The sequence below is a fragment of the Hippocampus bargibanti genome, linkage group LG12 (assembly GCF_051943395.1).
Source record: "Hippocampus bargibanti isolate YZ-2025 linkage group LG12, ASM5194339v1, whole genome shotgun sequence".
Taxonomy (NCBI): Eukaryota; Metazoa; Chordata; class Actinopteri; order Syngnathiformes; family Syngnathidae; genus Hippocampus; species Hippocampus bargibanti.
Window position 1 is genome coordinate 9,583,243 of NC_142745.1, and position 25,223 is coordinate 9,608,465.

A 25,223-nucleotide genomic window follows, 5' to 3' on the forward strand; every position below is an offset into this window, starting at 1 on the left:
AATTCTGTTTAATATGTCCCACCACAAACTTATTGTGTAACATTCATGAAATATTTAATAAATATGGGGTGCATTTTTATGGTAGAAAACTGAAAGTGGATAAGTTTTAATTCAAAATAAGATTTGATTGTATAATGGATGCTGGTCATGAACTGAGGCCTCGATACTAACAAAAAAAACTTGATGACACAAAAAGCTCATTATGCAGAGCAACATTCTCAGGAAAACTGTACAAAAGGCATTGTGTATCAAAATTAAACCCCATTCGCAATCAAATTAGCATTAGTGCCCGGGCCAAAAGGTTTTTTATATTTACACATTGGCTGCGATTCCCACAGCATTATGGAAATAGGGTCAGTGCCATATGCTTTCACCGCGACACAGTAAGTATAAAGAAATATAAGGATGATTCGAATAAAGATGATACTTTTCAATACTTTATTTCAATACATTTTTTGCAAGTGTTTACATTTTAAAATTACATGGCTAAATGTTTGCGAAAACATCACATCCTGATCACGATTCACTTTTTTTTTCTCGAAGAGGGCCTCTGTGCGACGCGTTGGTGACCCGTGCTATAAACGTCCAACTTGGCGACATTATTTTGTTTACAGTATTGTGCACTAAGAAAAATACAAATTATTATTACATCTTGCTGGCCTCAGGCGGAATCATTGTGCTTTCAAAATAACCATAAACCCCAAAATTGTATTTTTGTTCAACCATAAATATTAATTATATCGTGAAATTATGCGATTCCAACACGTTACTTTGTTGACTACGACGTCAAAATAACATCCAACTGTGTGGACTGAGCACTTACATAGATTTGTGGAAAAATATCAAATTGACTCCAGCTATATATTTCATATTCTGGTTGTTGACTGCTGTAATCGCATCACGGCTTTACTGCCATCACATCAAAGTCCTACGGTGCGAGCAAAACTGCACCCTTCACTTTGTGTACAGTCGACAACTTTGAAGGCTGCGCTGTGTGGCGGCTGAGGTCATTGCACTGAAGAGAAGAAAAATACTCCATTCGCTACAGCGCCTCCATTTTGAATAGCCATGTAATAGGGGATTGGCATAGTTAGCGTGAGTGCAAGTGTGAGTGTGCGGTAGGCTGTCGCCCCGCTGAGCTGCGTAGTGTCAACAATCTACAAAAGAACAGCCGTCGACATGGACGACCTGTTCAGCCCACGGAGGTAAATAACTTGCTTCTCACAATCCCCCTTTACATTCATTGTCTTGTTGTGGAGCGGATTCCCTTCGGTGTTTTGCATTGGCGAGCGGCCACTGCACGGAGCGCTCGGCTTGTCAGCAGTCACGAAGTTGTGGCTAACTAGCTAGCCAAAATAACAGCTCGGGCGCTAATGTCACGATCCCTCGCTGCTAGCCAGTCGTTTTTTGATGCTACAATTCGATGCAAATGGCGACATAGAGTAGTTAGTTCACGTCAGCCGCGTCGTGTGGCGTTGTGTGTTGTTTGCGCATACGCTGGGCGTCTCGGCTGTTAAAACGCCATTTGCAGTTGGTAATATATTTACATACGCGAGTCGCCTCACACACACATACGTGACATGTTGAGCGTAGGCTAACATGAAGAAGCAATGTGGAGTTCCCATCGGACTACGTCTGAGGGCCGACACGTTTTGAAGCACACAAGAAGCTTCTGTTGCTGTAATGGTGACTCCAGTTGTGCGAGAATTAACAGCCAGTGTGCTAGCGTGATTGATTGACAGGCCATCGCGGCCCTTGGCGTCAGGTTTCGCCTGGCCGAATGTCAGGAAACGTCATCTCGGAGACTGCTCCTATTGGCTGAAAGCGACGTATGGGCGGGGCGTTGCTTTTGCTCGAGTTGACTGAGCAGATGAAGAGATAATCAGCTGAGACTAGCGATCGCACGCACTTGTCCTGATTTCTCCAATGTGGCACTGTGGTGATGGCCGATTTGTGGAAGGAAACGTATTTATTATCATTCACCCCTCTGCGTTATTGTTAATATTTGCACATGTCTTCTAGGAGTTTGAACAACACCCAAGGTGAGATAAGAGTGGGACCAAGTCATCAGGTAAACAGTGTGGCTATGGTGGAAATCACTCCCTGTACTGTGGTGCCTTCAGATTCAGTACATCTTTAACAATTAAATGTATGCCAAAAACTGTTATTCTGCTGTAATACTACCCCCAAAAAGCAAAATTATTTAAGTCATGTTTTTAACTATTTAATGCCAGCCTTGAAAGAAAATAGAAACAGTTGACTGGTATTTCTAGGCTCACATAATATTATCTTTATGACTACATAAACACAAACTACTACATGAAAGAATAGATTCCCTTCTTTAGTTATAAAAACGTTTTGTTTCTGTCATATTCTAGTTTTTATAACAAGCAACACAAGAACTTGTTTTCACCCAAATCAAATATTTTGGACAAAAAACAGGCTTTTTGATTAAAAATATCTATTCGATGTACAACAATAATATTTGTATTGACAATTTTTACTTGGTGACACCTCAAATATATGGATAGCACTTTTCTTATAGCGACACTTTCTTCCCCGATTGCCTTAAAACACAATTGCCACTCTTTGTTAGGATACCCATTGAAACAGTTCACATCAAGGGCGCTCAGAGTTAACAAGGAAAGTAGCACTTTATAATATTATGCTTTGAAAAAGCATAGACGAATAGCATAATTATACAATCAATAGCATTGTTTAAATGAGAGAGGTCCTAACAATGACATGTAGTCTTCATTTTAGCATTCAAAGCCTATAAATAATGATGTAAATATGTTGTTTAGCATTGAACAAATCAAATGCACCATAACAGAGGATACATTTAGTCTTAACATATAAAATGTGCCATAATAGTGGATACATTTAGTCTATATTAATGCTTATATGGGCGATTCCCACCAAATTTGTTTTTTCTAAAACTTCCTCCACATTGATATATGCTGATATTTTGTTCTTATCTTTTGTTTCAATTAATTGTTTTAGATGAGGACATCAGCGGTCCATACTTCTGCTTAAATGCCCCAATTTCTTTATTTATGCCACGGCAGTGCAAATATATCAATTTATACATGTCTGTCTATATTTCGAGATTAATTCTTAAAAATTGATATCCAGTGAGACCTCAACTTACACTTACAGAGTGTAAGGTGAAAAGTGTGTATCTCAAAAAAAAAAAATTCCCATAGGAAACCATTAAAATGGGAATAATCCGTACCCGGGTTTCCATAAAATATACCTTTCAACTAAATAAGCCTTAAAACTACACACAACATACCTTATTCTATGTATAATAAATGTGCTATTGTATTGTAATGAAAGAAATACACTGCATTGTATCATAAAGTGTGTTGGGTTTAACCCTAACATAAAGTCACTTTATTTACATTTGTGATGGCTTGATGGAATGGCGTTGGAGGTCGAAGGTCAAAGGGAATTGCTGTTTGTAAAGAGAGGCGCATTACATGAGGACTGTAATTAAAGAAATAAACTGTGCTGTAAAATAACATTTTATTTATCTTTTTGATGATTGTTGATGGCTTATGGAAGGAGAGTCACCTTCCATAAGGACTGGTGCTGTTCGGTCGTGTGCTTCCGCCGAAGATCACTCCGCCAGCCGTGGTGGCTGTGTATCATGAAAATAGTGCTTATTATAAGGTTTAATTTTCATAAATTTGACGTTTGTAAGACGAAAAGTTTGTAAGATAAGGTGTTTGTAAGTTGAGGTCTCACTGTACGCTCATTTTTCAGAATGCATTGCTCAACTATCAAATCGGCACTCTGCCTCTGCAGATACGTACTTAAAAACGAATACTCTGAATCTAACACATGTGATGCAACAGCTTTAGTGAGAAACCCTTAATTTGAGTGCTTTTGATTGATCTCATGATAAGCAATACATTTACGTGGTTTTTATTGCCATGCACAGACCAAAATAACAAATCCACACCTTTTGTTGTCAGTAGGTGTTATCGGCGACTTATCTCATCTGCAAATGACTCTCTTCATTTATGACCTTGTCAAATGCAACCACTGGGGAACCAGGTTGCTGTCAACAAAATGATTTAAACTCGTTCAACTTGTATTTAAACTGAGATCATCTGCGCATTTGCTAACCTGTCTGACGCTTTTGCAACTCTTATGTAGTTCCGTGAAGCCACTGAATATAAAGCAAGGCAGACATAGGCTTTTTTTTGGGGGGGGGGGGGGGGGGGTACTCTTGAGTGTTAAACATTGCTTAAACATTTACTTTATGGCGTGCTGGGGTGTTTGCAGACAGAGCCTTTCGTGTGTGTGTGTTTTGCAACCTTTATTGAGTGTTTAGACATTAGAAAAAAATCTTGCGGCATGGTGGTATGTACTAGAGTACCACAGTATTTTAAATATCCCGATTGAAACATACAGTGCATGTCAATTGTATATATATTTTTTTCTAAAACCCTTATCATTCCTGACCGTTTTTCCATCACAGTTCAAAATGGAGTTGATCTGGAAGCAGATTTTGACCAAATTCTTTGGTGCTATGTTGCAGGCAAAGCTTCCTGAGCTGCAGCCTCGGCCTGCACCAGCTTCTCATTCTCAGACGGAGAGTGAGGAGCTCATGTGGGCACCTGGCGTCAATGACTGTGACCTTCTCATGTACCTGAGGGCTGCCAGGTCGGTGTCACTGAAACGATTGATTATAATTAGCTTACCTTGTGAACCTCAGCAGTTCCGAGGCCCATGTTGGAGTTCTTACTTACTGTGAATTCTGAAATCTTTTCACTTGGGACGGCACCGCTTGCCATCATTTTATTAACTCATTCACTTCCATTCCTGAATTAATTCAGGAATTGAAATGATGACGTAGAACCCCATTCCAGAATTAGTTTGGTTGTTTTTCACGCTTTAGTGCCGAGAAAGTGCTGTCCAAGGCCTCTGGCAATATTTTTTCTTTTCCACAAGGGGCAGCATTTCCCCTTTTTCCATGTTAGCGCTTTGTTTCAGCTTCAGTTGTTGTTAAAGCGCTATATAAACACCTATGTATGCCTTGCATTGTATTTTGGACAGCTGCCCTCATTTCAAGCTCATATAACTCCAGACCCGTGTAATTTAGGAATTAACTTCTGATGAAAGAAGAGAGTCTAAGGTTTCTAACACTATATTGAATGTTTATGTAGTCCTAAAACTCAATATTTTGTGGGTCCTAGGATTTGAGTGACAATGACAAAAACCCTGGCACTGGAGTGGACACATTTTTGGCCGTCTGGCAGAGAATGAGTTAACATAACATTCAATTTATACAAAGTAGGACAGTTCTGGTAGCATCTGCGTCTAAAATGACATGAGCATCTGCATTGTTTTCTCAGGAGCATGGCGGCGTTTGCGGGTATGTGTGATGGAGGATCCACAGAGGATGGATGTTTAGCCGCTTCTCGTGACGATACGACACTCAATGCTCTTAACATGGTATAGAGTTTAACTTGATCATTCCCACCATGTATGATTAAAATCTGACTTAACATTGCTCGGCAATTCCTTCGCAGTTGCATGCAAGTCATTACGATGCTGCAAAAGCTCTCCAGCGTCTGGTGAAGAAGCCTCTGCCAAGGCTTATTGAGAAATGCTGGTCTGAGGATGATGTGGTAGGTTGCCGCCGATCAGTATCATTATCATTTTGTTACATAAGTTTGATAAGTAGGCGTTAGAGTAAACACTAGAAACAAAGTAAATAGTAAAAGTTAGCACTGTAGCAGATGATTATTTTTGTCTAAAAGTAATTATATTCATAATATCATTTCACTATGATGATCTCACTTTTTAGAAACGCTTCATCAAAGGCCTCAGGCAGTATGGAAAGAATTTTTTCCGCATTCGAAAAGACTTCTTGCCAAGCAAAAAGACTGTAAGTGAGCACTTTAAGAAAACACCATCACAAATTCCATCGGGCCTGCTAATATAGCATCCCTCCTTTAAAAAAATGGCATTTGCATCACCAGGGAGAGCTGATCACATTTTATTACCACTGGAAAAAAACTCCAGAGGCTGCAGGAACGCGAGCTTATCGACAACAACGCAGGCAGCCGTCGTCTCGCAAGGCAAAGACTCGCTCTGCTGCCGCTCCCGTCAGCGCCCCGTCTCGAAATTACTCTGGTGAGTTATTTTCTTTCTCCATCCATCCCAAATTTGAAGTTTGCCTCATACTTTTGCTTCTTTTCTCCAGTGGATGCAAGTTCAGCCAGTGAGGACGAACTTGACAGTGAAGATAGTGAACAGGAAGTTAAGAGCTGCAGCCACTGCGGTACAACACGTGCGTATGACTTTAGTTTATTTAGGTTAGATGTTTATTTATAATTACAGCTTTTTAGAATGTATTTTTCGTCAAACAGGTTCTAAGGATTGGCACCAAGGAGGGAGATACAACCCTTTGTTATGTACAACGTGTCGCACGTATGAAAACAAGCACGGCTGCCTGCCGGCGTCACAAAAGTCATCGGGCGCGTCATTCATGTTTAAACCCGTAAAAGGGGAAGAGGAGAGGAACAGTAAACATGGCATGAGGACACGGCGAAGCAGAGCACCTGTAAGCGTAACACTCTTTGTCAACCTTCAAATATTTCCAAGCGGCTGAAAATGGGACTAAGCGGATTAAATGTTTTTTTGATTTTGTAATATATATATATTTTTTTCTTGCACATACAGCAGTTGTCATCTTTAAGAAGTGGCCACAGGAGACTCACTGGTTCTCCTACGAGCGAGGATCAGCAAACCATGCCCCAGAATTCCCAGACTGGGACTAGAGCATCTGCCACAGACAGTAAGAATGAGACCACAAAGAAGAATAACAAGGTAAACACATTCTTAGATTGAAACAATCAAAGTCACGCATGTCAATGGAATCACTGGCTTATAAGGCGCAAGGTCATCTTTTGAAAAAAAAAAAAAAAAAAAAAAAAAAAGGCTTTTGGGTGCGCCTTATAAACCGGAAAATATGTTATATATCCAGATCAGAGGGTGACCAACTTTTTTTGACCAAAGATCCACTTTTCAAGCAGCCACCCCCCCCCCCCATGACCACCCCATTGCCACACCCTCACACAATATACACATGTCCATACTGTTTTTTTTATTTATTCATATTTTTTTACTACCGTTTTTGGTGAAGGTGATGAAACGTTGAGGGAGAACTGTACACCAAAATAGATAAAACCATCCCACCAACCAACGCATTGTTTTTTTTATTTTTCTCAACACTCCTCACTGTAGACTTCGGACAACCAGTCGATCACAATTGACTACTGATTTTCTGGTGTATAAGGCACACCAAAAAGCCTTCTTTTTATTCAAAATATGACCCTGCGCCCTATACGCAGATGTGCTTTATATGTAATAATAGCAATAATAATAATAATAATACATTACTAGAAATACATACATTTAAGCGCCTTTCACAGTGCTCAAGGACACTTTATAGTCACAGACAAGCATAGGTACTATAATAAATAAAATACAATCTCAAATAGAATGCAATAAATAACATACAATTATAAATAGAAACAAAGAGAGAGCTACACAGAAAATGCAATTTTAAAAGTGAAGTCATATTGAGCCATAACAGGTCTTGCAACTACTGTCAGCAGCCACTGACTCCATTTCCTCCCCTTGTACAAGTAGTGTGTAATCCCGCCTCTACTGTAGCGCCTTATATTGTGGTATACCTTTTACTGAAGGTGCACTTTATAGTCCGATGCACCTTATATATGGAAAACGTTTGAAAATACACCATTCACTGGGGGTGCGCCTGATAATCCAGTGTGCCTTATACACCGGAAAATATGGTAATTACAAGAGCCTTCAACATCTTCTAAGAGTTTCGCCGCTTGTTTTCCAGAAGGTGAAAGAAGAGTCAGCCACACCAAAGACAATGAAACGAGTGAGGGAGAGTCCTCCTCAGGAGCTGAACGAGCCTGAAAAAATTAAACCCAAAAGGCTAAAGACTCAGGTAAGAAGCAAGTAGCCAAAAGTGGGAAAACTTTACTCCTACTTGTACTACAGATGCGTTCCGAGCGTTCGTTCATAAGGTGAATTTCGTCGTAAGTTGCTTCGCTGCTATATTTTGTATGGAATATATGTATAAGTCTAGCAGTGAATCGGCAAGTATAAAACACAGACTCTCTAACAGTCGTAAAATAAAATTACACCTACTGGAGTACGACAACATATATACATTCCGAGCGGTTGTTCGTAAGTTGAATTTGGTCGTAAGTTTCTTCAGTGCTATATTTTGATTGGATTGTATGTTTAAAGGACAACCGACATCACTTTTTTTGTTTCCTAACTGACAGATCAGAAAAACGTTTTATATCATCTAAAATACCCAAAACACGCAGTATGATATTTTTATTCAAATGCAAAACACCAATAAAAACGACTTAAAGTGTCCAAAATCTGCAAAAAATTGAGCTGCGAATTGGGTATTTTCAGAAAGTTCGTGACATCACGCCAAGACGTCTTGCATTGCTGGAGAATCAAAACAACGGCTTCAGAGTCAGAGAATATGCTTTCTTGTTACACATCCAGTTATGAATATCATTCAAATAGTTCTGAAGAGGAAAGCATACATGTTTGCAATCGATTAAAGAATTTATTCCGTGCCATTTTGAGGCAACATTGGGGGGAAACGTATCACCCAAAAATAGGCCGAAAATGGCGTCCAAGCTCCTGTGAGAAATTAATCAGCCCGTTTCCACACGCTGATAAATTCCTTCCATGGAGGTTGGTCGCCCTCTTCTGGCGGCTTTTTGGTGCAACACGAGGTTTTCAGACCAAACAAGTACAGCAAAATGCATTGACGTGATGGAAGGACTGCTACAATGTGTCCTTTTTTTCGGTCAGGGGCGTTCCTTCAGTGACATCACGTACGGACTCGTCACCAACTCAAAAACAAGACTTCCTGAATATTCAGTGCGAGTCTTAAAACTTAAAATATAGCTATATGCGGTGGAATCTTTGTAAAATACGCTTAGTAGAAGTCATTTGAAGCCATTTTACAAATTATGGACACAACTTGTCCGGAGACGTCGGTTGTCCTTTACGTCAAACACTGAACGGGCAAGTATGAAACACAGACGCTGTAACAGTCGTAAAATAAATTCCCACCTACTGTCGTACGACAACATATCCTTCTTCAGTCTTGGTCTTCAGTAAGCCATTACTGAAGCTGCTGGTACGTTATTAATGAATGACATGCCGGCAGCCATTTTTATTATGTATCGCGTCCTCCTGGAGCGTCAACTGCGAGGAGGGATTTCCTCTGTTATTTACGTGACACTGTCAAACCTATCTCAATCTTTTTTTTTTTTTTTTGCCATGCCTAGGAGCCACAGGATTCCCGTTCGGAGGTGGAGGCCGAGGTGGAGGAGGAGAGCTCCTCAGAAAGCCGCAGCGCTCAGGACGACGGCAGTAGTGACACCAAAGACATCGATCAGGACAACCGCAGCTCGTCCCCCAGCATTCCCAGCCCTCAGCAGGGCAACGAGAGTGACTCCGACTCTTCTGCGCAACCGAATGCCATCCCCCCGAAAGCCTCCGCGCCGCCGGCCGCCCAGCCCGACGCAGCGGTCCCGCGGGCCCCTCCCTCTCAGGGCCCGGCTGTCATTCCACCGCAAAGCACTCCCGCTTCTGGCTCACCCCCTAGCCAGCCCCCTGCATCTCCAGAAGCACCTCAGCCAGCTGCTGACGAGTCTGCGGTCAATTTGTGCCCGAGCAACCGCCCCCTGGCCCCCCCTCATTCTCTCTGCGGTGCACTGCCGCTTCCACTCACGGTGGGGCAGGACTCGCCTCTGTCGTCAGCATTTCAGGTGCCACCTGCTCTCAGCTCCTCCCCGTTGCCACCAACCCAGAGACCCCTGCCTTTCTTTCGGGAGTCACAGCTGGCTCAGCCTCCCCATACCGGCCCCCAAATCAAGCCCCCTCCCACCACCCCGATTCAACCTACCCATAAGCAGATCCCACACCAGCCCGCTCCAACCTTTCCCCAGATGCCCTCCAACCTTCCTCCTCCGCCTGCTCTAAAACCTCTCAACTCTCTGCCCAATCAGCATCCTCCAGGCGCGGCCCCTCCTCCTCTACAGCTGATGCCCCAGTCTTTGGCCGCCGCTCAGACGCTTTCCGGCCAACTTCCGGTGATTTCTCAGCCGCACGCTCACCCTGGGAAGAGTACCGGTTCCCCGCATCCGTCCGCCGCATCCTCGCAGGCTCTGCCCTGCGCTGCCTCGGCGTCGGTGGGTCAGCCGTCCTTCCCACCTATCGGGTTGAGATCATCGCCGAGCGCTACGGTGGCAGCGACTCCAATCCAAATAAAAGAGGAGCCGCTAGATGAGATGGAGGAAGCGGAGAGCCCGCCCTCTCCAGTTCGCAGCCCTTCGCCAGAGCCCACCGTCATCAACATGGCGAGCCACGCCAGCCAGTCTGCACGGTGGGTCTTGCATACATGTCAACTTATACGTTTTCCCCGTATTTTATATGTGTTTTTTTATCATTTCAAATAATGTACGGCGTACTACAACTTTCATATGTAAAAAAAAAAAAATGGTGAATCGATCTTACAAAGACCATTTTGGCTCAAATGGGTCTCAACTGGTGGTAGCCAACGACTACATACAGTGGAACCTCGGTTCTCGACCATAATCCGTTCCAGAACCCTGTTCGAAAAGCGATTTGTTCGAACACCGAAATCATTTTTCCCATTACAAATAATGTAAATCGTTTTAATCCGTTCCAACACCCTGAATGTTTACCTTTTTAGTATTTTATACATTATTTTATACATGAAATTGCACATTAAAATGCTGACCAACACATAAAAAGCAATGTATATCTCAGAAAATGTTAAGCAAAATGGCAAAGCACAAATGACATAAACATAAATGTAACCCAGGCTTGCACTTGTAGCAGCTTTGCTGCTTGCACTGACTTTCTTTGGAGGCATGATTAGGGGCTAAAACACTTTGTACACCTATATTAAACGCGAGAGCAAAACGCAGCACGTCCGCACGCAACAACAGTTTGTCACGAGCGAGTTGACAGCTGGGCGGGGCCTCCGCTCCCGACGTCCGCCAGTTGCTGTCAATTCCCTCATCACAGACATTTGGACATTTAAACCAGACGCTGGCACTCACCCAGCGTCGGCAGATACTTCGCCTCGCACGTGCCTTGAACTGCTATCGGTACGAGAGTTGCTTCGCCCGAGGTATTTATTAGCCTCGATCGCGTCAGTTGATACTCTCGAGATTGTATGCTGTTTTGCACCCTCGTGTGCATTTTAATTTTTCCCAGAGCGAGTGAGGTTGGACGGATCTCCCCGCTCACCCAATCGCGGTGCTCTCTTTTGTCACTTTTTGTTCAACCAGTTTTTTCCGGGTCCGCGTTATCTCGGACCCGCGCCTTTTGTTAATAAATCATCTGCCAGCACCAACGTGCTATCACCTGCTTAGCGATCCTCCCCAACAATTAACGTTCCAACTCGTCAGCTGCCACTGTCGACATCGGAAGGTGACACAGTTGGTCACGAAGAGAGCGATCTACACCCGTACGCGCTCAGCATCCCACCCTCGCGTACGCACTCACGCGTCGTACTGGCATTCGAACTCTGATTTTTGTTCGAACTACGAAGCAAGATTTTCTCGAATTTTTTGTTCGGACTCCGATTTGTTCGAACTGTGAGTCGTTCGAAAACCGAGGTTCCACTGTATATAGATATATGTGGCTGCCGCTGCTCACCCGCAGAAAAAAATATCCTGTGACTGTAACGTGTCCTTGAGAGTTTTGAAAGGCGCTTATAAATGAAATGTGTGTGTGTATATATATATATATATAAATAAAGAGAGAGAGAGAGAGAGAGAGAGACAGATGTATATTATTTTTTTATCGCTGCGTACAATAGGATTGATAAAAGCATAAAGCGCACGTGCGCGGTAAGCTAGCTGTCTGCATTTCCGCTCGTATTAGCTTTTGTTTTTTTTTACATTTCAAATAATGTACAGCCTACTACAACTTTTATGCGGGCATTGTCATCATTTATAAGTGCAGCTATTAGCCAAGGTTGACAGGTATGGTCTTGACTTTTTTCACACTCCGTAAAATGTGCCTGAACATTATAGTTCCCCTTTTGAATGATTTTTTTTTACCTTTGTGCTAGCTGACATGAGATTGATTCTTACTAGATGCTTAATTCAAAATGATCCAGTCATTTTCCGGCCATTGCAGGAAAGTGTAATTCGACAATGGATGGATCGGTCAATGTACACAAACAACATGCGCCTACATAAAGTTTGCTCGAATGCAGTAACAATTTTGTAGAAAGCCCCCCCCCCCCCCGAATAGTCATGAATATGCCTCTGTCACTAATATCAGGTTCATCAAGCACTTGGATCGCGGTTACAACTCCTGCGCTCGGACAGATCTGTTCTTCACGCCGCTGTCAACGTCCAAGCTGGCCAAGAAAAGGGAGGAGGCCCTTGAAAAGTCTCGGAGAGAGGCGGAGCTCAGCGCTCGGCAAGAGCGTGAACGGGAGAAGGATCGGGAGCGAGAAAGGGAGGCGGACAGAAACGCTGTAAGTAAACCTGTGCATTCAGTTTGCATGTGTGAAAAGTTACGAAACACATCTAGTTTGCTTTCTTGACTAGAATATATATTTTTGTTATGTGTACTTTCTGTATTTACCTTATTTTCCGGTGTATAAGGCGTGTAAAAAGTAGCAAAAAACATATAGTTTGGTTTCTTTACTAGATTATGTTTTGTTATGTGTACTTTATGTATTTACCATAATTTCCGATGTATAAGGCATGTGAAAAGTAACGAAACACATATAGTTTGGTTTCTTTACTAGAATATATTTTTTGGTACTTGTACTTTTATGTATTTATCGTGTTTTCCGGTGTATAAGGCGTATGAAAAGAAACTAAACATATAGTTTAGTTTCTTTACCAGAATATATTTTTTTGTTGTATATTTTATGTATTTACTGTATTTTCCGGTGTGTACGGCGTGTTAAATGTAACAAAACACAGTTTGGTTTCTTTAATAGAATATATTTTTTGTTATGTGTACTTTATGTATTTACCTTATTTTCCGGTGTATAAAGCGTGTGAAAAGTAACAAAACACTGTTTGGTTTCTTCACGAGAATATTTTTTTTAATGTGTACTTTATGTATTTACCGTATTTTTCTATGTATAAGGTGTGTAAAAAGTAGCGAAACACATATAGTTTTGTTTCTTTACTAGAAAAATATATTTTTTTTTTACGTGTACTTTATGTATTTACTGTATTTTCTGGTGTGTACGGCGTGTTAAATGTAACAAAACACAGTTTGGTTTCTTTAATAGAATAGATTTTTTGTTATGTGTACTTTATGTATTTACCATATTTTCCGGTATTATAAAGCGTGTGAAAAGTAACAAAACAGTTTGGTTTCCTTACTAGAATATATATATATATGTATTTTTTATGTGTACTATGTATTTACCATATTTCCTGGTGTATAAGGTGCACCCAAAAGCCTTGATTTTCTTGAAAAGATGACCCTGCGTCTTATACGCCGGTGCCCCTTATATGTGAAGTAATATTGAAACAGGTCTTGGAACTACTGTCACTCGCCATCGACTTCATTTCCCCTGTAGAAGAAGTCGTGCGTAACGCAAGCCTCTACTGTAGCGCCTTATGATGTGGTGTGCTTTATAATTGGAAAACTTGTATATATTTATATATTATATTGGGAAAACATTTTTCATTCATTGGGGGTGCGCCTTATATACCAGAAAATATGTGACTTTTACTACCTAGGTCTGACACACGAAACGTTCTTGCTTACACTGTCTTTTGTCTCCAGCGAGCATGCAGCTCCTCCCACGACAGTCGCCTGAACGAGGCTCAGCTGGCCGCTCACGGGCGTCCGGGCATGTACGAGCAGCCGCCCACCACCGTCGCGGCCGTCCCCCCTTACATCGGGCCCGATACGCCAGCCCTGCGCACCCTGAGCGAGTACGCCCGACCCCACGTCATGTCCCCCACCAACCGCAACCACCCGTTCTACGTGTCGCTCAGTCCCGGCGACCCCATGCTGGCCTACCACATGCCTGGCTTGTACAGCGCCGAGCCCAGCTTGAGGGAGCGGGAGCTGAGGAACCTCAGGGAGAGGGAGCTCCGCGAGAGGATGAAGCCCGGCTTTGAGGTCAAGCCTCCCGACCTGGAAACCTTGCACCCCTCGGCCAACCCCATGGAGCACTACGTCAGGCACGGGGCTCTGGCACTGCCCCACATTCCCGGACCGCCTCACCACTTCGCACCCTTTCACCCGGGGTTGAACCATCTGGAGCGGGAAAGGATGGTGCTGGCGGGTACTCAGCTACGACCGGAGCTGAGCTACGCCGAGCGCCTCACCGCCGAACGGCTGCACGCTGAGAGGATGGCCTCGGTGGCGCCGGATCCCGCAACCAGGCTGCAGATGCTCAACGTGACGCCGCATCATCATCAACACTCGCACATCCACTCTCACCTCCACCTGCACCAACAGGACCCCCTCGGTCAAGGTGACTGCTTTGACTATTTCACCTTGATGTTAAATGTATTTATGGCCGGCAGAAGCTTGGATGTTATGGTCCTCGTTCTCAAGTTAACCCATGTGAGGAAGTCATGATGTGGAGGGGGGACATTTTTTAGCCTTGTTTTTGGCGGTACGGGTAACGTCCGACTTACGACCGAGTTCCGTTCTGACCAAACGGTCGTAAGTCAAAATGGTCGTAAGTCGAAATCCATTCAAAATGTTGAATAGAGACTCAGAGGCTCTTCTGGTGCCATCACGCGGTCGATTGCTGTGCGAGAGTGAGATGCTGGCTGGCTGGCTGGCCCCAATTGTTGTACGCGTTGCCGGCCTGCTAGCGCGTTGCGGTGCCAGGCGTAGAATTAAAATGTAAAAAATAAAGTCTGGAGGTCGTGGTCGTAAGTACGGGTGGTCGTAAGTCGGATGTTACCTGTATAACCTCAAGCACATTTTCATTGACGCAGGTTCAAGCCCTCATCCTCTGGTGGACCCCCTGGCAAATGGACCACGTCTGGCCCGCTTCCCCTTCCCCGGAGGCCCAATCCCCAATCCTTTGCTTGCTGACCTTCCACATGACCATGAGATGCTGCGCCACCCTTTGTTTGGTATGTCTTTTGGGTCACACTGCTCATCTGGGTGCCTTGTGAAATACGCAGGATTGAAAAGTTTTATATATTTATATATTATATTTGAAAAACTCGTGTCATTCATTGAGTGTGTGCCTTATAGTCCGGTGCGCCTTTTATGTGGAAACAGTTTGAAAATACACCATTCATTCATCCGAAGAGCTTCGTCAGCGAACTGAAGTTGTGCTGGTAACTCTGGCCCTATATATATATATATATTTATCCCTAGTGGAAAGAAGTGGCGGTGCCAGACTTCTGCTCTGATAAGTCCCTGCTCTGTCCATTCGGGATGTATATAGGGCCAGAGTTGCCAGCACAACTTTAGTTGGCTGACGAAGCTCTGCGGATGAGGAGGGAAACGCCCGACACTTTCAAAGCAGTACAGATGACGGCTAAAGAAACCTTTACCTTGACTGAATTGTTTCGCTATTGAGAGTCACCATGTGGTCTTTGCGCACTCTGTAGGGGCCGCATATCCTCGAGAGCTGCAAGGTCCAATTCCTCAGATGTCAGCCGCGCACCAGCTCCAGGCCATGCATGTCCAGTCAGCAGAACTGCAGAGGATGGCCATGGAGCAGCAGTGGCTGCACGCACATCACTTGCATGGAGGCCCTCTGCCCAGCCAGGAAGATTATTACAGGTGCGGGCATTAAATCCTCTCAAACTCTTCAATACAATACAATACAATACAATACAGTGATACCTCACCTTACGAGCTTAATTGGTTCCCAGAAAGTGTGTGTAAGGTGAAACGTTTGTCTTCCAAACATTTATTTCCCATAAGAAACGATTAAAGATAAGATTAATCCGTTCCCAGGTCCCCATAAAACTACACAAAATATACCTTATTTTATGTATAATAAATGTGCTATTGTATTTTAATTAAAGAAATAAACTGTACAGTATAATAAAGTCGTTTTATTTACCTTTGTGATGGTCGTTGATGTAGTTGCCTCTTGATGATAAACGAGTGAAGTTGCCGTGCTTTCTTGGCGATAATACAGTCACTCACACTGTCCCCTGCTAGCTGCTTTTCGGTAATCCAAATCAACAGAAGTTTTTCAACCTCTTCTATTGCCTGAGAACCTTGGTTAGACAACACAGAAACACCCTTAGCCACACATAGCAATGGTCGACTTAGCATACTGGTACAAGGACGCTAAGTCACAAAAATGCACACTTTGTTCGTGTTTTTTGATGATCTCCTTCTTCTGCTCGACTGTAATTTTCTTTTGTGTACTTTTCGGCTTAACACTAGCCTCTGGTGGGGTGTTTTTTGGTCCCATTATAGCAAAAGTACTCCACTCGATAACAAACCACGTCTGCACTCAAAGAAAGTAGGTGCAGAAAACTAGTCCGCCAGCCACCGTGGCGCTGTGTGGTTTGGTTTGTCCGTCAAAACTAAAAACTATAGTTCGTCATCCAAGACTATATGCGAAATGTTCGTGAGGAAAAGCGTTCGTAAGCTGAGGTGTCACTGTACGTCCTAATGGTCCTAAACGTCCAAGAAGACATCCACTTAACAGCAGTGTTTCCAAAGTTTGGTTGTGCATCAAATATTGGTGTGTTAAACAAAGCAAATACATTGACCAAGTGACCATTTGTAACTCCCCCCACCCCCAAAAAAATGCAATTCATCAATCACGACACCGCTGTACGATTCACATTATTAACATTCATTTATTTTCCTGTTTGTCTGCAGCCGTCTGAAGAAAGAAGGTGACAAGCCATCGTGAGATCAAGGTGGCGCATTGGTCTAAAAGGCCTGTACACCCAGTAGAATACTGTAAGAGAGTACTCGTGTCTTTGTTTTCATATATTTTACAACATATTTGTGCATCGTTACGCGCATTCCTATTTCAGCACTTCACAGGCCCGCTAAAGTCTGCCGAAGTTTTTCCACAAGACTAAAGTTGTTTTAGGAAAAAATAATCTGATATTCACATGTGGTTTCAAAAAGTGTCGTACTTTCACCAACTTACTGTTTAACAGTTTAATATGCAACACATTTTTGCTTAAAACGGCCTTTTGGAAGATTTTGGAAACAGACTTTGGTGTGTCCTTGAAATATATTGTCGTGTATAGATGATGATTGCTTGTACAGAATTGCATTTAAAACCAGTGTTTGAATGAGTGTTAACAACCGAGCATGACTCAAAACTAGAGTAGCAAGTGGCATTGTCTTGTTTAGACTTAGAACAAAATAGTAGGTTTGATTTTACTCAAATTATGCGAAATATTTGTCTAAATCCTAAAATTTTATATATCCAAGATATCTTTTCACAGTATGACCTAAGCTTTATTCACTCCTTTTTGAGCTTGTAAATATTATATGTTCACAATATTCTATATGAATGAGAACAATTAGCTGTAGTCGTAACCCTTGTTTAAACAGGAAACCTAAAACTCTAACCCTATATAATCTATAATTGACAATTATTAATTGAAACAGGATCTGTGTGTACCCCGCAGGTTTTTCGTGGAATTAACGCATCCGTTTGATACACACAAGAGAATTGGAGATAAACTAAAGATTGACAATTTTAAACAGAAATAGGCCTCGAAATTTCATATTTATGTGTATCCAATAAAATGTGTTCATTGCATATTTATTTCAATAAATATTCTGCAGTGACACCTTGCATTCTGAATCACTTTTATTCGGAAATAAAACAAAGCACAAGTACAAACCACTCAACTCTAGTTGTGTGTCTAATTGACTCCTTTGCCTGGAATCATTCCACTACTTTGATATTAGATTCATTTTGTATAAATGAACCGCTGGATTTCACTTCAACAAGGTGATGTTGCAAAAAAGTGTCAGTATTTCTAAATGAAGCTCCTCAACTCACTTTGGACATGGTCCCTTGGCACTACGAACCCACAGGGGTTCCACTGTGTCTAAATGAAACTACTAGACTCACGAAAACATGAATTTGGGGAAGCCATTAGAATGTTTCATCCCCTACATAATAGAGCACACAACAAATTAATAAATAACTACTTTAAAAATTAGAAGACAGGACTAATGACTTATTGTGTTTTACATATGACAAATTGAAACTTTGGTTCGGACTTCAGCAAGCAACATGGCACTTGCCAAGCTTGATTTGCTATCGCGGGCCGAATAAAATGATGTAGCGGGCCAGATTTGGCCCCTCGGCCTTGACTTTAACATCCGTGAGGTAAGTGATAAAAAAAATAAACAGAGGCTCTCATTCACATTTGTTACATGTTATTTTTCAAAAATAAACTTTTGTTGACAGTATATTTCACACTTGTATCACTTAGTCTGTTTTTGACTGAGCGACCTTGCTTGTTGTCAAAACTATAATCCGCTGCCATTGCTAACGTGTCAGCTCTTCAGTAATGGTCCAGGTACGTATTAGCAACAACTTACTTGGCTCATAGATAGTATTGCATACTTAACTTTATTTTGTCAAATAAAACGACATACATATATACCAGTCCACATTTTTTATTCACATAGCCAGCCGATCACAATTCAAACCTTGGAACTGGTCATAATTCTTTCAATTAGCAACATTATATATTAATTAGATTTGCTGGTGTTTAAATGCTATTAACCTTCAAATGTTATCACGCAATTTTGATTAAAGGACAACCGATGTCACTTTTTTGTTTCTTAACTGACATCAGAAAAACGTTTTATAGCATCTAAAATACCCAAAACACGCAGTATGATATTTTTATTCAAATACAAAACACCAATAAAAATGACTTAAAGTGTCCCAAATCTGCAAAAAATGGAGCTGCGAATTGGGCATTTTCAGAAAGCCCCGCCCCCAGTTCGTGACGTCACACCAAGACGTCTTGCATTGCTGGAGAATCAAAACAATGGCTGCAGATTCGGAAAAGATGCTTTCTTGTTACTCATCCAGTTATGAATATGATTCAAATAGTTCTGAAGAGGAAAGCATACATGTTTGCAATCGATTAAAGAATTTATTCCGTGCCATTACGAGGCAACATTGAGGGGAAATTTGTCACTGAAAAAGAGGCACAAAATGGCGACCTCCTGTGGCCACCTCCGTTTCCACAATCTGATAAATTCCTTATATGGAGCTTGGACGCGCTCTTCTGACGGCTTTTGGGCGCAACACGAGGTCCCCAGACCAAGCAAGTACAGCAAAATACATTGACGTGATGGAAGGACCGCTACAATGCGTCTTTTTTTTTCGGTCAGGGGCGTTCCTTTAGTGATGTCACGTACGGACTCGTCACCAACTCAAAAACAAGACTTCCTGAATATTCAGCGTGAGTCTTAAAACGTAAGATATAGCTATATGCGGTGGAATCTTATTAAAATATGCTCAGTATAAGTCATTTGAAGCCATTTTACAAATTATGGACACAACTTGTCCGTAGACGTCGGTTGTCCTTTAAATATTAAGTGGAATAAATATATTTTATGGATGGACCCGTATGTAAATCTCTGGAAATGACTCCTGTCATAATTACATAAAATTGCCCTGCTGAGGATTCTTCATCTTCACTTGGTCTGTCGCAGGTACTGGATTGCTGATAGCGCGCTCACGTTTGCAAGCACAGCTAGAAAATAGATTGCACATTAGATTATTTTCATTGCGGAGATAAAAGATGTATTGCACATTGGATTCTTTTCATTGCACCGAAAAAAAGATGTAGACTGCCATGAATATATACCGTATTTTCCATTGTATAAAGCGCAGCGGATTATAAAGCGAATCTCCAATGAATGGTGTATTTTTTTTCATTTTTTTTTTCATGTATAAGGTGCACTGGACTATAAAGCACACCTTCAATGAATGACAAACATTTTCCAAATATAATATCCAAATATATATGTTTTCCAAATACAAGTAACATCCGATTTACGAGTTCCGTTTCCGACCAAACGGTCGTAAATCAAAATGGCCGTCAATCGTAATACATTGAAAATGTCGAATAGAGACTCTGAGGCGAAATGACTTGCAAACTCCCGCACTTTGGTGCCATCACATGGTCGATTGCTGTGCGCGAGAGATGCTGGCTGGCTGGCCAAAATTGTCATATGCGTTGCCGGCCTGCTAGTGTGTTATGGTGCCAGGCGGAGGTTGTGGTCGTAAGTACGGGTGGTCGTAAATCGAGCAGTCGTAAGTCAGATGTTACCTGTATAAGGCACACCACATTATAAGGTGCTACAGTCGATGCTGGGGTTACGCACGCCTTCTACAGCGGGAAATGGAGTCGTTGCGAGACCTGTTGTGGCTCAATTTTGCGTCACATAAGGCGCACCCGCGTAAAAGCGGCAGGGCCATCTTTTGAAGAAAATCAAGGCTTTTGGGTGCGCCTTGTACACCGGAAAATATGGTAAAAAATCATGTGTCTGAAACCTAATAACTTGTTGTAACTTCTTTGTTATAAATGTGTTCTTCCATTTCTTTGTACTGTGATGCATTTCCGTGTCACAGCCTTCACTCACCCTGTCTGACAGTTATTAACTCTATGGCACTTAAAGTGACGTCACGTCATTGGTGAGTGTGATCTAAAAACGTTTAAAGTGCACTAGAGCCAAACTGCTACACTGTTTTTACTTTCCGGACCTGGATTTGCCACTCCTGGAGATAGCTCTCATGAGACTTGAGTATATGTACCGAACGAAATGTCTCCCACCTGCTTTCCAGGCATCAGCAGACTCCAGATCTGATGTCGCCAATACCCAGGAGGCAAATGCGATGCAGACTAAACACATGTCAGAATGCTGCAGAGCTGACAAGATGCCCACTCGCACTAGAGGAAACAGTCATTGATGTCGTTAATATTTGTGACGTTAAACTTAGCACCTGTGACGATTACCTGGAGTCTGTATCGTTCCCACAATTCTCTGCTGCTTAATCGCTTCAAGGGAAACTCCTCCCACCGTGGGAACAACAAAACCACCCTCCTCACTTTGAGTCTTCAGTTCCCACCCATCGGACCTTCTGTACCAAATGCTGCCTTTGTCTTGATAACGGATTTTACCAAATGGCAGAAAGCTCTTCCCACTTTGAGATTCAGCTACCCAAAGAGCGCGCGAGACAATTCGCACAGGCGAAACGACGTCCTCTTCCAAGAAGTCGGCACTTAAAAACGGATAATCCCGTTTGAGGAGCGGGAGTTCTCCGACGGTCGGATGTGAGAAGGAGAAAATCGGGATGGGTTTCCACTTTTGACTCGGACTTAGTACTTTATGCTCACTTCTACAAATCATATCATATCCTGGAGCATATGCGGTCCCTTCGGGATCATAGACAAAAATCATGTTTCCCGTTCCTTGTGTGATGAAAGATTCTGGGAAAGATTCCAGATCGTCTCCTTGGAGAGGTGCTGTGACAATTTCCCCCAGACTGTCTTTCATGGACTTCTTCTCATCATTGTCTAAATGTGACTGCAAAGATAAATCCTCTGTGTTGAGAGCTCGTATATTCTGCACACTTTTCTTTTTCATCATCCCTCTGGGCGTTGAGTTTTGTCTTGTGCAGTCTTCGAATGGTACTGGGGTTTGGATCTCGGTTGCCCCTTCCTCTCCATCTTCTTCCTGTTGGGTTTTGCAGCTCAGATCAGGACTGGGGTTCCTACTAATGCCCAAAAATTGCCAATAGTCGTCTTCAAAGTCACACACAGAGAAATCCCAACTGGATCTGTCCACCTTGGAGTCATCTGTCTGTGTGAAATAGTCCGAATCTGCGGTGTCGGACACATCCGTGAGGCCTCCATCTGTCAAATGAAGCTCATCGGGGTCCACAAGGGAACCACTTTGTGACGGGATATCGGAGGTCTCTGTGGAAGGTGGGCTTCTTGCCATCCTCAGCTGTAAAATATCGTTGATGGTTAATTTTTCCATTTCGTCCCAGAAGGCCGAGATGGCGTAGACCCGCGGCGTGCAACCCGCAGCCTGTGCGTACGCTTCGAGGCCGTCAACCACGGGGGTGACGATGACATCAGGAACAGACCGAGGAGCCTCTACATCGCAAGATGTCAGGTGAGGTTCTGTTTGGACTTGTGGCAGACCTGTTTTCTGCTCGATAGAGATAGGAGCTGAAGGCACGGGGTCTATTTGGCCCGTCAATGGAAATTCCCATTTGGGATCCACAGAATCTTCACCAGAATCTCCAGAGTGGTCATCTGATTCTCTGGCCTGCAAACTCTGATCACCACAACTTTGAATTTGACCAATCGGGAACTCTCTTAGTTGATTTTCAACTGAATCCTCCTCAAACAGATCTTGAGCCAATGATTCAGAAGCTAAAAGATAGATTTCAGAACCAGAACTGGGAAGCGTGAAGAATTCCACACTGTCCACAAACTCTTCTGAGTCCATCCTCTCCAAATGAAATATATCATGCGGGGTGCCTTCGATATCGTTTTGCAAGGCGCCTTCTTTGTTGTTTTGCAACATATCGTCATCTTGATGTGTCGCTCTATCGTCTTCGTAAGAGGTTCCATCTTTTTTGTTTTGAACTATATCAACTTGCAAGGTTCTTTCTTGGTAGTTTTTCTGAATGACTTGGATTGTTCCGTCTTCACTTTCTTGCTTCATATCTTCACCATCTTTGCTTCTGTTTTGATTTGGTATTTCATTCACTACACTTTCAGTGTGTTGAGGCTCCCGTCTGCACCAATTTTTTGGGAGTTGAGCTTTTTTTTTCTTTGGAGTCGGACTGGTCCGGCGCGGCACTGGATTCTCATTCAATGACAGCGTCACAAACCAACGCTCCTTCTCTTGTCGCGGAGTAACGCTGCTTCCCACCTGAATCGGACATTTTACGTTTGTATCACGGTCGTTTGGCACTGACCTAGCGACGTCATCGACCTCCAGTGTCTGTATGATGCTTTTTGGGGTCTTTTCAGGTATGGTTTCCTCTGTTAAATGCACCTCCTTACTGATAAGACTTCCTGGATCATTCCATATTTGAGCTTTATTATCCTCAGCTGTATCATCTTTTATGACCTCCTCAATGACCTCCAGTTTCACACAACTTGTTATATTTTCATCTAAGCTCTGCGGGGACAGAGTGGCTGAAACCGGGCAGTCTGAACAACGACGGCCCTCGGGACAGGCAAGCAGAGGTAACGGCACACAGCACTCCTCGCTCTCCCGGCAGAAGTTGGACCAATCCTGCTCGGCAATGCGCATGCTGTGATCCAAGTCATCCATTCCAACAGCTCACATGCTTTCCTGGGAATAAAAATGGCGACATAAAGGTCATTCTGAAAGTGTTTTGGTTGTCCATTTGTCCTCTTGATAGCTTTGAACTGTGTTGCAACATTTGGGCTAAATTTAGGGCACTTAAAACGTTGTCAGCTGTAGACAATTTTATATCAAGTTATATTGCATCAGGTAAAATAGTGTAATATGGGGATTATTTCAGTCACAATATTAATTAATACTAACGGGCAATATCTTTTAGAGCACTACATGGACCAATTTGACCACAAAGTACTGAAAAGGTGACTTATTTAGATTCTAAAGGCACACATTAGTCCGTTAGAATCCACCACCACTTTGTTAGTCATCTCCAATGCCATTTGTCTCGTGCTTGATTGAATTCACTACATACACTATAAACCATACCTGCAAGAAGACAATCAAAAACGTTCCGGTCTGAAGTCTCCTGCAGGAAAATGTCCTGATGTCTGGTGATCTCGCATATGTCACACCAATTCGCTCTTTATAAATAGACTATGTCCAGTCACGTGTCGCTGCTGCTGGTGAGCATGTCCTGCCCTCTATCAGCAGAGCTGTAACATTTCAGTTCCCTCAATTATATAATAATAATCCAATTCATTTCTAAGCGCCTTTCAAAACTCTCAAGGTCACTTTACAGTCACGGGCTCAGTTTATGACATTGAGAGCAATATTATACTTCACTATTGACACGAGTCAAAACAGATCCAAATGTTCAACTGCCGTCCACCAAGTCAAGACATAATTAGCAAAAGCAAATTAAAAGCAGCTATTTGTATTGACTGTGACGCTGGAACCAAGATAACAACGCTGATAACCTGTAAATTATGTTTTTGGGATATATACTGTACATGGTGTCAACATTTTTAATCTTATTATGCACCCTGTAAACTCTACATGCTAATCTGTCCATTGTAGTAACCGCTGTTGAAAGGGTAAAACAATATTGCCTTTGAAAATTCAACTGTTCCACTGTATTATGTTTGAGTTGTAATAAGTAAATTCACCAAAACGAGGAATGGCCGTAAATTAATACCAGAAATCAGCTAACACTTTCCTTCTTTCCAGGTATCGTCCCGTGTGGTCTATACCAAGCACCAATACCACTTACTTGCGCCCTCTCGTAGCCATTCGACGATCAAGATTTACCAGCTAAATGGCGTCCGTGGTGAGTGTGATTTGTATTTTTGAAATGATTTCATTTATTCTTTTATTAGTGTGATATTTTTTTTCTTATTTTGTATCAGTAAAAATAAGATCAAAATCGGATGATGATAAATACTTAAATGTAATGCTGTTAAATGCTGTCTAATTTCCAATGTCATGGTATCCTATTTGAAAGTTAAGCACAACCTGTATTATTCGTAATTTTAATTCATTTAGTTTTATTTCCCACTGTTGGTACTTTATTACAAACGAATCCTAAATCAGAATGAGTTGTTTGTGTTTTATTCTGAATTTAAATTCCATATTACAGAGTAGCTGTTTGACCTTTTGTCTGAAAGAAATGAAAGATATTTTTCTTTAAAATAAATTGACATTGGATTCATAGATATTTTATGTATCAAAGTGTACGAGTGGAATTGGTTACTTGACGACATAATGAGTACTGTCCTCATATTTGCAGACTGATATCAGTCAAAAATGGTATCTAACAAAAACAGACTTTAATAATTTTAGAAATGTATCCTAATTTACCCGAGAAATGTAATCATACAAAAATACATGCAGGTGGATTAGAACAAGGATAGTTAAGGACATCATGTTTCACTTAAAGGCTAATTTCCCTA

General features: G+C 42.2%; 2 protein-coding genes across 4 annotated transcripts; one reads left to right on the forward strand and one right to left on the reverse strand.

Moving 5' to 3' along the window:
• Positions 1–967: 967 nt before the first annotated feature.
• rereb (arginine-glutamic acid dipeptide (RE) repeats b) lies at positions 968–17,917 on the forward strand. Of its 2 annotated transcripts, XM_089010051.1 has the most exons (18): positions 968–1,205; positions 2,023–2,071; positions 4,550–4,674; positions 5,367–5,466; positions 5,544–5,642; positions 5,822–5,902; positions 5,997–6,150; positions 6,221–6,307; positions 6,387–6,580; positions 6,700–6,846; positions 7,889–7,999; positions 9,375–9,857; positions 10,098–10,474; positions 12,412–12,610; positions 13,888–14,587; positions 15,063–15,203; positions 15,690–15,864; positions 16,927–17,917. In XM_089010051.1, the coding sequence occupies exons 1-18, from the start codon at positions 1,180–1,182 to the stop codon at positions 16,958–16,960; spliced, it is 3,282 nt and encodes a 1,093-aa protein (XP_088866177.1). In that variant the 5' UTR covers positions 968–1,179; the 3' UTR covers positions 16,961–17,917. The 2 variants fall into 2 exon arrangements, with proteins under 2 accessions (XP_088866177.1, XP_088866176.1); XM_089010050.1 differs by having other exon boundaries at positions 9,375–10,474.
• Positions 17,918–18,060: 143 nt separating this feature from the next.
• On the reverse strand, positions 18,061–24,205 carry perm1b (PPARGC1 and ESRR induced regulator, muscle 1b). Of its 2 annotated transcripts, XM_089010053.1 has the most exons (4): positions 23,821–24,126; positions 21,063–23,424; positions 20,880–20,996; positions 18,061–19,796 (listed from the first exon to the last, which is right to left on the reverse strand). In XM_089010053.1, the coding sequence occupies exons 2-4, from the start codon at positions 23,401–23,403 to the stop codon at positions 19,738–19,740; spliced, it is 2,517 nt and encodes an 838-aa protein (XP_088866179.1). In that variant the 5' UTR covers positions 23,404–23,424; positions 23,821–24,126; the 3' UTR covers positions 18,061–19,737. The 2 variants fall into 2 exon arrangements, with proteins under 2 accessions (XP_088866179.1, XP_088866178.1); XM_089010052.1 differs by lacking the exon at positions 18,061–19,796 and having other exon boundaries at positions 19,803–20,996; positions 23,821–24,205.
• Between the last annotated feature and the right edge of the window lie 1,018 nt (positions 24,206–25,223).